General features: G+C 35.3%; 1 protein-coding gene across 20 annotated transcripts in view; it reads left to right on the forward strand.

The window, feature by feature from the left end:
* pde4dip (phosphodiesterase 4D interacting protein) overlaps positions 1–14217 on the forward strand; it is a 564002-nt gene that overhangs the window by 469678 nt on the left and 80107 nt on the right. For all 20 annotated transcript variants that reach the window (XM_069938250.1, XM_069938253.1, XM_069938249.1 and 17 more), the window contains 2 exons: positions 9891–10323; positions 11831–12017. In XM_069938250.1, coding sequence (XP_069794351.1) covers positions 9891–10323; positions 11831–12017 — 620 coding nt within the window. The remainder of the gene's footprint in view (positions 1–9890; positions 10324–11830; positions 12018–14217) is intronic.

Here is a 14217-nt window from a genome sequence, read left to right on the forward strand (position 1 = left end):
GTTTTGTGCTGGTGTTTTGACATCAAGTTAGGGGACCTTTAATGTTGTTGAAAGAAAAATGGGTTAATGAAGATGTGCAGTTAAATTTCATGGATTATGCTTGCAAGTTCAAAGAACGGTTGCAGAAAGTCTGGTAAATGGCTCAAGAGAATTTGAAGGTTCAAGAAAAGATTAAAAAGCTGGTATGATAGGAAAGCGAGAGTGAGGAATTTTAAGAAGGGAGATAAAGAGTTAATTATTTTCCCAACAAACTCTAATCCATTTAGGGCTAGATTTTCAGGACCATATGAAATAAAATCAAAGATTAATGAAGTCGATTATGTGATTAAATGGAGACACAAAACACAAAATTGTCACGAAAATATATTGAAGCCCTATTTTGAGAATTTAGGTGTTGGTAAGGAACAACTTTTCCCAGAGGTGTTGGTTGTTGACAAGATTAAGGAATCTATGGATCAAGCTGACTCTTGTGAGGGTCACTTTAAACAAAACATTGTTCCATTTCAGCTGTCTAATCCAACCATTTTGCAGAATCTGGATGATAAATTAGATTATCTTTTGCCCCAGGACAAGGAGCAATTGAAACAGCTACTTTTAAAATTTTAAAATTTGTTTCCAGATGTGCCTCAAAGAAGGTCAGTGATTTGTCATGATGTGGATGTAGGAGAAGTGAGTCGCATAAAACAACACCTCTGTCGAATAAACATTGAAAAGAGTAAAATGATGGATCAGGAGGTGGAATATATGTTGTAAAATTATATTATTAGACCTTCAAACTCAAATTGGAGTTTTTGTGTTCTGGTATCTAAAATGGATGGAACTGTTAGATTTTGTACAGATTACAGAGAGGTTAATGCAGTAACCAAAAGAGATGCTTATCCCATTCTGAGAATTGATTAATGTATTGATAAAATTGGGAAAGCTAAATTTCTTACTAAGGTGGATCTGCTGAAGAGTTAGTGGTGGAAGGGATATTTCTGCCTTTGTGACACTATCAGGCTTGTACGAATATAATGTGCTACCTTTTGGCATGAAAAATGCCCCAACGATGTTCCAAGAATGATAAATTCTGTAATCCAAGGTTTAAAACATACAGGTGCTTATGTTGATGACTTGGTCACAAAAAGTGATACATGGGGAGAACATCTGATGGAATTGGAGAAATTGTTTGCAAGATTATCTGAAGCAAACTTAACTGTCAATTTAGCTAAAAATGAATTTGGACATGCCACTATGACATTCTTAGGACATGTAGTTGGACAGGGCAAAGTTGCACCTATTCAAGTTAAAGTGCAGGCAATTTCTGAATTCCCTATTCCCAATGGCAAGAAAACATTGAGAAGGTTTTTAGGAATGATCGGATATTATAGAAAGTTTTGCAAGAATTTTGCAGAAACTGCTCTTCCTTTAACCAGGAAGGGGGAGAAATTTGTGTGGACAAAATCTTCTCAGAGAGCTTTAGAAAATTTAAAGGAGATATTGTTGTAAAATCTGATTTGGACAAACCATTTTCTTTAGCCATGGATGCAAGTGAAGAGGCTGCGGGAGCAGTGTAATTCCAAAAGAATGATTGTGATGGCATTGATCATCCAATGGCTTACTTTTCTTTTTTTTTAAATTTTTTATTTTTCACACCATAAACCACATTGACCATGATACATACATTTTCCTTTTCAAATATATACAGTGTCATTTTCTCCCACCTCCCTCCTCCCATCCCACATTCCCTACCTCCCCCCCCCATCCATTTAAAGTACAAAACCTAAGATACATTAAACCAGTCAAACAATGTTGTCATTCAATAAAAATAAACAAGAAATTCCACTGAGTCAATTCTTTTCATTTCCTTCTCCTTTCGTTAATTTAGGTAGTGAATGTCCCCGGTAGGTTTTCTCTATTGTGTTTCATGTAAGGCTCCCATATTTGTTCAAATATTTCAATATTATTTCTTAAACTATATGTTATTTTTTCGAATGGAATACATTTATTCATTTCTATATACCATTGTTGTATTTTCAAATTATCTTCCAATTTCCAGGTTGACATAATACATTTTTTTGCTACGGCTAGAGCTATCTTAACAAATCTTTTTTGTGCATCCTCCAAATCAATTCCAAATTCTTTGTTTTTTGGATTTTTTGGTATATTGTTTTCTGTAATTTTATTTAATATTTGGTTTAGATCTTCCTAAAATTTTTCTACTTTCTCACATGTCCAGATTGCATGAATTGTTGTTCCCATTTCTTTTTTACATCGAAAACATCTGTCAGATACTGTTGGGTCCCATTTATTTAACTTTTGAGGTGTAATGTATAGCCTGTGTATCCAGTTATATTGTATCATACGTAACCTCGTATTTATTGTATTTCTCATCGTTCCAGAACATAACATCTCCCATGTTTCCTTTTTTATCTTTATATTTAAATCTTGTTCCCATTTTTGTTTAGTTTTACCATTTGTTTCCTCATTCTCCTTTTCTTGCAGTTTAGTATACATATTTGTTATAAATCTTTTGATTGTCATTGTATCTGTAATCACATATTTAAAGTTACTTCCCTCTGGTAACCTCAGACTGCTTCCCATTTGTCCTTCAAGTAGGATCTCAGTTGGTAATATGCCAGCACTGTATCTTGAGTTATATTGTATTTATCTTTCATTTGTTCAAAGGATAATAATCTATTTCCTGAAAAACAATTTTCTATTCTTTTGATCCCTTTTTTCTCCCATTCTCTAAAGGAAAGGTTATCTATTGTAAAAGGGAGTAACTGATTTTGTGTAAATATTAGTTTTGGTAATTGGTAATTTGTTTTATTCCTTTCTACATGAATCTTTTTCCAAATATTGAGTAGATGATGTAATACTGGAGAACTCCTACCTTGTACCAATTTTTCATCCCATTTATATAATATGTGTTCAGGTATCTTCTCCCCTATTTTATCTAGTTCTAATCTAGTCCAATCTGGCTTTTCCCTTGTTTGATAAAAATCTGATAGGTATCTTAATTGTGCGGGTCGATAATAATTTTTAAAGTTTGGCAGTTGTAAGCCTCCTTGTTTATACCATTCTGTTAATTTATCTAGTGCTATCCTCGGTTTCCCCCCTTTCCATAAAAATTTCTTATTATTTTCTTTAACTCCTTGAAGAATTTCTCTGTCAAGTGTATTGGCAATGCCTGAAATAGGTATAATATCCTTGGGAAAATGTTCATTTTAATACAGTTTATCCTTCCTATTAGTGTTAATGGTCAATCTTTCCAATGCTCTAAATCGTCCTGTAATTTTTTCATTAGTGAATAATAATTGAGTTTATATAGATGGCCGAGATTTTTATTTATTTGTATACCTAGGTATCTTATTGCTTGCATTTGCCATCTGAATGGTGATTCTTTCTTAAATTTTGAGAAATCCGCATTATTCATTGGCATTGCTTCACTTTTATTTACGTTAATCTTGTAACCTAACACTTCTCCATATTTCTTCAATTTCTTATATAATTCTTTTATTGATAGTTCTGGTTCTGTTAAGTATAGTATAACATCATCTGCAAATAAACTGATTTTATATTCCTTGTCTTTTATTTTTATCCCTTTTATATTATTTTCTGTTCTTATCAATTCTGCTAGTGGTTCTATAGCTAATGCGAACAATAAGGGTGATAGTGGGCATCCCTGCCGTGTTGACCTGCTTAAGTTAAATTGCTTTGATATATATCCATTTACTGTCACTTTCGCCAATGGCCCCTTATATAATGCTTTAATCCAATTAATATACTTCTCTGGTAAACTGAATTTTTTCAATACTTTGAATAAATAATTCCATTCTACTCTGTCAAAGGCCTTCTCTGCGTCTAAAGCAACTGCTACTGTTGGCGTTTTACTCCCTTCTACTGCATGAATTAAGTTAATAAATTTACAAATATTGTCTGTTGTGTGTCTTTTTTTAATAAATCCAGTTTGGTCTAGATTTACCATTTTAGGTACATACTCTGCTAATCTGTTTGCTAATAGCTTAGCTATTATCTTATAATCTGTGTTAAATAATGATATTGGTCTATATGACGCTGGTGCGAGTGGATCTTTCCCTTGCTTTAGTATTACTGTAATTATTGCTGTTTTACATGAATCTGGTAAGCTTTGTGTTTTAACAATCTGGTTGATTACTTCCAGAAGGGGAGGAATTAATAAATCTTTAAATGTTTTATAGAATTCTATTGGGAATCCATCCTCTCCTGGTGTTTTATTATTTGGTAATTTTTTATTATCTCTTGTATTTCTACTATTTCAAATTGTTCTATTAATTTATTTTGTTCCTCTATTTGTAATTTTGGTAGTACAATTTTAGTTAAAAATTAATCTATTTTCCCTTCTTTCCCTTCGTTTTCAGTTTGGTATAATTTTTCATAGAATTCTCTAAAGTTTTCCTTGATCTCCGTTGGATTATATGTGATTTGTTTGTCTTTTTTCCTTGATGCCAATACCATTTTCTTAGCTTGTTCTGTCTTAAGCTGCCATGCTAGAATTTTGTGCGTTTTTTTTCCCCTAGTTCATAATATTTCTGTTTTGTCTTCATTATGTTCTTCTCCACCTTATATGTTTGTAGTGTTTCATATTTTATTTTTTTATCTGCCAATTCTCTTCTTTTAGTTGTATTGTATTAGCTTCATTGCTAATTCTTTTTCTATATTTACTATTTCCCTTTCCAACTGCTCTGTTTCCTGATTATAGTCCTTCTTCATCTTGGTTACATAACTTATTATTTGCCCTCTAATGAACGCTTTCATTGCATCCCATAGTATAAACTTATCTTTCACTGATTCCGTATTTATTTCAAAATACATTTTAATTTGTCTTTCAATGAATTCTCTAAAATCCTGCCTTTTGAGTAGCATGGAGTTTAATCTCCATCTATACATTCTTGGAGGGATGTCCTCTAACTCTATTGTCAATATCAAGGGTGAATGGTCCGATAATATTCTAGTTTTATATTCTGTTTTTCTTACTCTATCTTGCATACGAGCTGATAACAAAAATAGGTCTATTCTTGAGTATGTTTTATGTCTACCCGTGTAATATGAATATTCCTTTTCATTTGGGTGTTGTTTCCTCCATATATCCAAAAGTTGCATTTCTTGCATCGATTTAATTATAAATTTGGTTACTTTGTTCTTTCTGTTAATTTTTTTCCCAGTTTTTTCCATATTTGAATCCAAATTCAGGTTGAAATCCCCTCCTATTAATATGTTCCCTTGCGTATCTGCTATCTTCAAAAAAATATCTTGCATAAACTTTTGATCTTCTTTGTTAGGTGAATATACATTGAGTAGATTCCAAAACTCCGAATATATCTGACATTTTATCATTACATATCTCCCTGCTGGATCTATTATTTCCTCTTCTATTTTAATTGGTACATTTTTACTGATTAATATAGCTACTCCTCTAGCTTTTGAATTATATGACGCTGCTATTACATGTCCTACCCAATCTCTCTTTAATTTCTTGTGCTCTATTTCAGTTAAATGTGTTTCTTGCATGAATGTTATATCAATTTTTTCTTTTTTCAGTAAATTTAGCAGTTTCTTCCTTTTAATTTGGTTATGTATTCCGTTAATATTTAAAGTCATAGTTCAGCGTAGCCATTTCATACTTTGTTTATCTTCCCTTTCCGTTTCTCCACCATCACCTTTCCTTCTTATCCATTTCTACTTTCTTGTTTTGAACACTTTATAAGACAACATTTCTAAAACATCAAACATTTTCCTTATTCCCCTATTTAAAACTTCTTTAACCCCATTCTCCCCTCCCCCTCCTGAGTTGCCCTTTATCCCTTGTCGGGCAACCACATCTCCCCTCTCCATTTGGATTTGCGAATTCACTCGCAAACGTCAACTGATTTTGCAGTGACCGTAACTCCTCCCCACCCAGCCCCCCCCTCAGAAAAGATTTCAATTTTCATATGTAACAAAGGTCACTCTTTTAATTCCCTCCTTATTCCCTCTATTCCCTTTCCCTCCCTTATTAATTCTTGTCTATACTCTATATATTTTCCTCTAAATACGGATACATTCATGTATACACACTATATATATATATATATATATATATATATATATACACACATATACCCCTTTACACACATACATATAGTTCGTGGTCATTTTTACTCTCATTACATGTCTTCATCTCTCTGCTTGTTTTGTAGTTGTTCTGCAAATTTTCTTGCTTCCTCTGGATCCGAGAATAGTCTGTTTTGTTGCCCTGGAATAACTATTTTAAGTACCGCTGGGTACTTTAACATTGATTTATATCCTTTTTTCCATCAGATCGTTTTTGCTGTTTTGAACTCCTTCCTCTTCTTCAGGACTTCAAAACTTATGTCTGGATAGAAAAAATTTTTTGACCTTTATATTCCAGTGGCTTTTTGTCTTCTCTTACTTTCTTCATTTCTTTCTCCAATATATTTTCTCTTGTTGTATATCTTAAGAATTTTACTAAAATGGATCTTGGTTTTTGCTGCGGTTGTGGTTTCGGGGCTGAAGTTCTATGTGCCCTCTCTATTTCCATTTCTTCCTGTAATTCTGGTCTTCCTAGGACCCTGGGGATCCAATCTTTTATAAATTCTCTCATATTCTTGCCTTCTTCATCTTCCTTAAGGCCCACTATCTTTATATTATTTCTTCTATTATAGTTTTCTATTATATCTATCTTCTGAGCTAACAGCTCATGTGCCTCTTTAACTTTTTTATTAGACTCTTCTAATTTCTCTTTTAAATCCTCTACTTCCATTTCTACAATTATTTCTCGTTCTTCCATATTTTCCACTCTTTTTCCGATCTCTGACATGACCATTTCTATTTTATTCATTTTTTCTTCTGCATTCTTAATTCTTCTTTTTATCTCATTAAATTCTTGTAATTGCATTCTTTCACTGATTCCATATATTCTTTAAAAAAAGATACATCCATTGTCCTGCCTTTCTCTTCTTCTTCCATTTCTTTCTGTTCTTCTTCTTCTTCCTCTGGGTTGACCATCTGTTGTTTCCTTGTTTTCTTTTTACCCTCTTCTTTCTTGTTGTCGTTATTGTCTGTGTTCTGCACCTGCTGCTGTGCTGCAGGTGTCTCTCTCAGCTGTGGAGATCGACTCCGCAGCTGTTCCCCCCTCCCGTCAGTGTGTTTTTTTTCATGCGCATCCGCGCATGCTCAAGGAGTCGCGCATGCGTGGTTGCGCACTTTTACTCGGCTCTGTGAGCCATTTTTGTAGTCCCGAGCCCGGGACTTCCACTGACCTGAGGGAGCGGGCTTCTCTCTCCGTGTTGGGTCTCTTCGGACAGGTAAGGCCTTCACCTTCTTCTTCCGAAATTCTTTCTTCCTCTTTTCTTCCCGTTGTTTTCGACTTTTCTCTCTTCGCTACCATTTTCTTCTCACCTTTATTTTTACTTTATTATAAATTTTAATCTTGTACCTTTGTGCTTTGTGTGTTTTTTTTTAAACTTTTCGGGAGAGGGCTGGAATTCCCTGACCGGCCACTACTCCATCACGTGACTCCTCCCAGTGGCTTACTTTTCCAAGAAATTCAATGAACATAAAAAAAAAGCTTCTATCATAGAGAAAGAACTATTATCCCTTGTACTGGCTTTGCAGCACTTTGATGTTTATATCTGCACAGCTCAGGGACCAATTAATGTGTATACTGACTATAATCTCTTGGTGTTCTTAAGTAAAATTAAAAACAAAACTCGAAGATTATTAAGCTGGAGTTCAATTCTACAAAAATATAATTTAATGATAACTTACATTAAAGGCAAAGCTGTCATAATTGCTGAATGTCTTTCCAGATGTTAAGTTTTTAATGTTTCACAAAACATTAATTATATATGCTTCTAAAACAATGTTATTTGTATTTATTATATTATATAACAATAGTGAAGGTGTTAGTTAATGTTGTAGATGGTAGTTAAAAATTTTGCTTTTAAAGTTCAAAATTTTCTTTGTTGGGAAGTATTATGAGCTCCCGTTTTAGTAAAATGGGATTATTACTGCAAGAGATAGTATAGACTGGAAGGACTGAATGGTCACATTTAACATTTCACACAAGCACAGCATAAGTCACAGCCTAGTGATAATTCGATACCTTGGAAGAACTAAGGGAAGGTTTGTTACATTCTGTTCTAGAATTCAATACATTTGCAAAGACCTTGTGATTTTTGAAAAGAGAGAACTATTCTGACTGCTGAAGAGAAAGCAGTTTTGTGAAGCAGCTCTTGTGACCAACAACTTTTGTGCAATTCAGAGCAAAGCCTGCTCTGTGAATGACTGGGCCTTTTTGGGTAACAAGGTGCTTCAGTTTGATTGTGACTAACAGTGGAGGTCACAAGGAGAGACTGCTTCATTTCAAATGTGACTAGCAGTGAAGTTACTTGGAAGATTTGTGGAGGCTGCCCAGTTTGAGTCTTGCCAACAAAAGGACCAGGAGTGTTATGACCACAGCTTATGTGGATGGACATTTCTTCAAAGGCAATGCAAGAAGAATTTGTGAGTCTGTAACAACCACAAGTTGTGTCTTCCCATCAGTTGAACATAATTCTGGGCATCAAATTTCAAAGGCCTACACTTCAACACTGAATTTGAAAGACTGAACTTTGAAGTAACTTTCTAGATTTTGACCTGGACTATAATGGCTCAGGTAACATGCACACACACATCTGGGAATAGATTTAGTGTTAAAGATTGGTTTAAAATTAAACACTGTCTGGTTCATTGTCTATTGCTGCTTGTTACGAGCAGTTGGTCACAACCTAAACACCTTAAAGTATATCAAGAATCTTAAATTTCTTTTACAATGTTTTTGGTAAAATTAAAAGCTATGGTTACTTTTACAGTAAAGGCATTTTCCTTAGACTCTTAGCCATTCCTTTCCGTTTAAAGCAAGGAGAAAATTCCAGTTGTTCCTTTACTTGCTTGGGACGAAATTCTTCAATAAATCTGGAATAAAAGTTAGAGGAATTATATCAAAATCCTGTCCCCTGCTGCACTCCATCAGAATTCCAGAGTTGGTGTGCAGTTAGCTGCCAGCAGCATCTTCATGGATGTGTGTGGAAATTTAAAAGTTATTGCAAGAAAAACATTGATTTTTGTATCATGATGCTTACTTCAAATACAGGCCATTGTTAAATAATTCTTACTCAAAGAATAAGAAAATATCCTATACAATGGAACACTTATTTATTTCACATTTATTTAACAGATAACAATCTTGGAATTTAGAACTAATGACTGTCTCTTGCTTCCATCTCAAATCACATTAATGGATCATCTAGTTAATTAAATTAACTAGACTGGGCCAATTAATTTATGAGGAGATGATGTGGGGGATGGGTTTACTTGCCTCAAGACAATAGGCAACTGATCAAATTAAGTAAACTAGATCTGTGGTAAAGCAAGAATTTGTGAGTGCTCTCAACTGACCATCTGGCATTTGTGGCAAAACTGTTTCAGATGGTCATCTTTCCAGACTAAGGTATTGAATTTTGATTTTTCTCTGTGAATCATTATTTGATTTCAATATATTGAACAAATGTTAGCTCATGGTAAGGTCTAGTTGATCACATCAGCAATTTGCATTTGCATTATGTACTTGTGAAACACATCAATTTGTCTTTATAAGTATGACAGTAAGAACACAGATTTTTGGTTTATAAGGTAGATGTTGAAGAATGTTTGAATATGGGGATTGTTGATTGTCTGAAACATCAGAACATGTTAATAGGGAAGGATAAAGTTATGAGATGTTCTTTATAACCTTTGTCTTTAATTGATTTGACATGGTATTTAAGTAGACAAGATTAAAAATGCTGGCAATAGCATTCATTTACATTGTATTTATTTCTTCATAGCCCACTACATTATCAGACTCTGGAAGACACTGAGCCGAAGAGAACTGTGGAGGATGATCTGATACTACAGGAGTGGAGGACAGATAGAAAAAAGGACAATCTTGATGTATGGGGCCTTAGAGAGGAGATTATAAAGTTAACTGTGAAATTACAAAACTCGGAAAGCATCATCAGTCTCTTGAAAGAACAACTGGAGCTCAACTCTTCCCAGACTGGAGAAAAACATTTCAATCCAGAGCTCATCGTAAATATGGCCAAAGAAATAGAGCGACTAAAGTCAAAGCTTAGTATGACTCAGATTCAGCATTCAAAGCCAGACATGCATCAGTGTGACCTAGAGTATAAACAGGCCAGACCCCATTCACTGAATCTTGGAACTCTGTTGTCACAAGCTAATAATGAGACCCCAAATGTGACTGATGCTGTTCAGCAGGTTAGTGCGAATACACTGCTATAATTTAGCAAAGAGCTTCCCATAATAGTTTAACTTGCATTGCCACTTCTTAAAACAAATTCCAAATTGTGTGTGTGTGCGCACGCGCGCGTGTGGCCATTTTCCTGTTTGTTGTCATGGTATTGGTTGGAAGGTGCATTGATTCATCTGTGTTTAAACTGAAAATAATGTAGATGAAAAGCTTGAGGTTACTTTAATATTTTTTTGGAGATTGGTTAGGCATAAACACTAATAAGGTGAATTGATCCTCTATTCTAGTCATTGAGTTTGTTCTTTTATGAAAGCATTTTGTATTTTTGGACATATTTTCCCCAAACTATACTTACTGATGACTAACATAAAGAGCCAGTTAATAAAAATAAGAAAATGTGATTACCAGATAAAATATTTACTTTGATGCACACAATCTTAACAAATGTTCACTTTTTAACTTCTTCATTCTTGAAGTTGGTGAAAATTAAGCCATGTAACTAAATGAAATTGTCCTCAGAAAGGGGCAATTAAACAAAAATATGCTGGGAAGGTGGAAAGGCTTACTAGCATATTAAGTTTCTTGGTCTATGTTTGTGTGGTTAGTGGAAGGCCAGACTTGTCTGGATACAATAAGGAAAGCTGGATGAACATCGAAAGTCGAAAATGCTGGTGAACCTCAGGCTGGTCACGCAGCAACTATGGAAAGAGCAACAGTTAAGGGTGCGGTCAAACTAAAGATTCAATCAAATAGCTGGGTGAATATCGGGAGGGTCAGGCAGGTACTACACAGGATTCTTCTGATCCCCTTTCAAGCAACTGCATTATATCATTTTGAATACCGTCGGGTATGATTGCAGCATCCAAATCTATGGCACCACAACTAGCTCTGTTCCACAGCAGAGTAGGGCAAGGGCTATAGTGATAAGGAATTCTTTCGTCAGAGGCACAAGACAGGCAATTTTATAGCCATGATTGAGATTCCAGGATCGTGTTTTGCATATCTAATAATACCAGTGTCTAAGATTTTTCTGAGAGAGCACAGGCCATTCTGAAAGAGCAGCCGGAGGTTGAGATCCATATTGGTACAAATGACATAGGCAAGAGAGATGTGGGAAAGAATTTTGGAAGACAGGTAAAAAATCATAAAGAAGGATCTCCAGTTTTTAGTGAAATATAGGAGGTGTTAAGGGTGTCCTGGTAAACATTTATAAAATTATGAGAAGTATAAATAGGGAAACCTTTTTTCCCCAGAGTAGAAATGTCAAACACTGGAGGACATAGCTTGAGGGGAGAAATTTTAAAGCAGATGTGTAAAGCATGTTTAATTTTCATAGAGAGGTCAACATCTTGAGAAAGTGACTAAAGAAAATTGGATAAGGAACTAATTACTGATTTCATAGGAATTTTCTGATATATTTCTGTATGAAATTTTATTAAACACTATAAATGTTTCTTAAATTGCTTCTTCCCTGTAATTTCTCCGTAACCCTTTTCTTTTTCTTTTACTATCCAGGTTGCAGTTATTTTGCAAGGTGACAGCCCATGGCATCATGGGGAACTTGGACAACAATCCAAACAGTTTCAGACCAAGCTAGCTGAGTATAGACAACAGAACAAAGAATTACAGGAGAAGCTTGTAGTGACTGAAGCCACTGTAAAGGCCCAAGATAACCAATTGCAACAATACAAAGACATGCTCAGTATGTATTATGCTTAGCTCATCAAGACGCAGGACAAAGTTCTATTCAGTGTGTTGACCTGATTATCTTCCATTGTCCTTTTTTAAATTGTGTATTTGCAGATTAGCCGACAAGGGATTCAACAATAATCCAATGGCCCAGTAGTTCCTCAGAAGGAATTGAAAGGGTGGGGAAAGGGGAACACAGAAGACTCACTTATATCTTACTGCACTGTTAGTGGGTCTTTAGGTCTGACGAGGGAAGGCGGTTATTTTAAATAGTTGATCAGTTTCCTTTATTGACATTATTATCTTTCTCGACAATAATTACCTTTGTGCTTGCTAACAACTCCTGTACCCACTTTGTTTTCAACAATCCCCAATACCACTTCTTTCTCTTGCCAAAGGGATAAATCAATGATGTATCTTGCATTTCCTTCTTTCATATTTTTAGTACACTTGTCTATTTGTGGGCATATTATGGGCCACATCTAAAAATTATGATAGATCTGGGTTGCATCACCAATTCCTCATTCCTGCTACTCATACTGCCTTCCCCAGCTCAGTACAGATACTCCTCTACTTTCGATGATATGACCTGATTTTTCGAAGTTATGATGGTCGTTATTGCTATATTTTTCTATGAATTAAAATTTGTTTTTTTTTCAGTGTGGAATAGAAAGTATTCAACGTTTTATTATAAAATAGGCTTTGTTTTAGATAAAGTTACCCAGCTGTAGGCTATGGTAAGTATTCGGAGCACATTTAAGGTAGGGTAGGCTAGGCTATGATGTTTGGTAGGTGCAATACTATATTCTTTTCCAACTTGCGATTTTCCACTTACAGTGGGTTTATCAGAACATAACCCAATCGTAACGCAAGTCGAGGAGCACCGTACGTTGCAGCCAAGCCCATGTATTTTCTTACAGGATGATTCAATTTCCCTTATTTATAAATCACAACATGTCCTCAGTAGATACTAAACAGAGAGCATTCCCTTAAAGACTGATGGGCACATTCCAAAATGACCATCTAAACATTTATAGTGAAAACAGTGATTTATGATAAATTATTTGCTTCAGATTGCCTGCTACTTCAAAGCAGTTTTGATTGAAAATAATCCCTAATCCAAATTATTTTAAAATTATTTAAAAAAAAAATATTCAAAACAACAAAAACCAAGGTGCCAAACAGTTGTTCCAAATGAAGCAACAGGTGTAATTTCTGCATCTGGTGCTCCCATTGTGGCCTCCTCTACATCAGAGAAACTGGATGCAGGCTAGGAGATCATTTCATTGAACACCTCTCTATCTGCTGCAACAGCAAGGACCTCCAAGCCGCCAACCATTTTAATACCACATTCCATTGCTACACTGGTCCATTGGCTCATATTCTGTCAAATCAAGGTCATCCGCAAATTAGAAGAACACCTCCTTGTCTTCCAATATGGCAGACTCTAACCAAATGGCATTAATGTCAACTTTTCCAATTTCTGCAAACTCTCTCATCCAATCTCTCTTTCCCTACCCCTCTGTCTCCTTTTCCCCCACTCCCCATCCCTTTCCCTTCCTTCTCCCATCAGAGAGCTAGTCCTCCGTCCTCTCGCCCTATCATTTTTCTATATCTTTCTCCTATACCCTCCCATCTGTATCCACATATTAGCTCTTGCCTATAGCCTGTACTCCTTCCCCCTCCTTCCTCCTCTCCTCCTCCCACTTTTCTATTCAGATGGTTACCTGTTTTTTCCTGGTTCCTGACGAAGGGCTCAGGCTAAAAATGTTGCTTACCTTTTATTTCATATCAGGGGTGCAGTGCTCATTTTTTAGGTGTGGGAGCTCCCCAAAAACAGCGACAAGGAGGCACCCAGAGTGGCCCCATGAGGTGCCCAGAACAGTGCTCCGTGACGCTCTAGCAGTGTTGCACACCTGCTTGGCATGTTTGGTGATTTGATCCTGCATTTTTGTGTATTGTGTGGGAAACCTAACATTCTGTTTCCAAAGGAAATTATGGGTAAGTTAATATTGTCACAATGTCCAATAATGCGAATAAAAGTTTTTTTTACAATCAGCAAGGATTTATAAAGATGACTTGATATTTTGAGAAATACATAATTTTTAAAAAACATGGTAAAATTTTAAATTTAGAGATACAGCACAGCAACTGGCCCATGAGCCCATCCCGTGCACCAATGAACCTATAAACCCTTTACTTTTTTGGGGAAG

The sequence above is a fragment of the Narcine bancroftii genome, chromosome 5 (assembly GCF_036971445.1).
Source record: "Narcine bancroftii isolate sNarBan1 chromosome 5, sNarBan1.hap1, whole genome shotgun sequence".
Lineage (NCBI taxonomy): Eukaryota > Metazoa > Chordata > Chondrichthyes > Torpediniformes > Narcinidae > Narcine > Narcine bancroftii.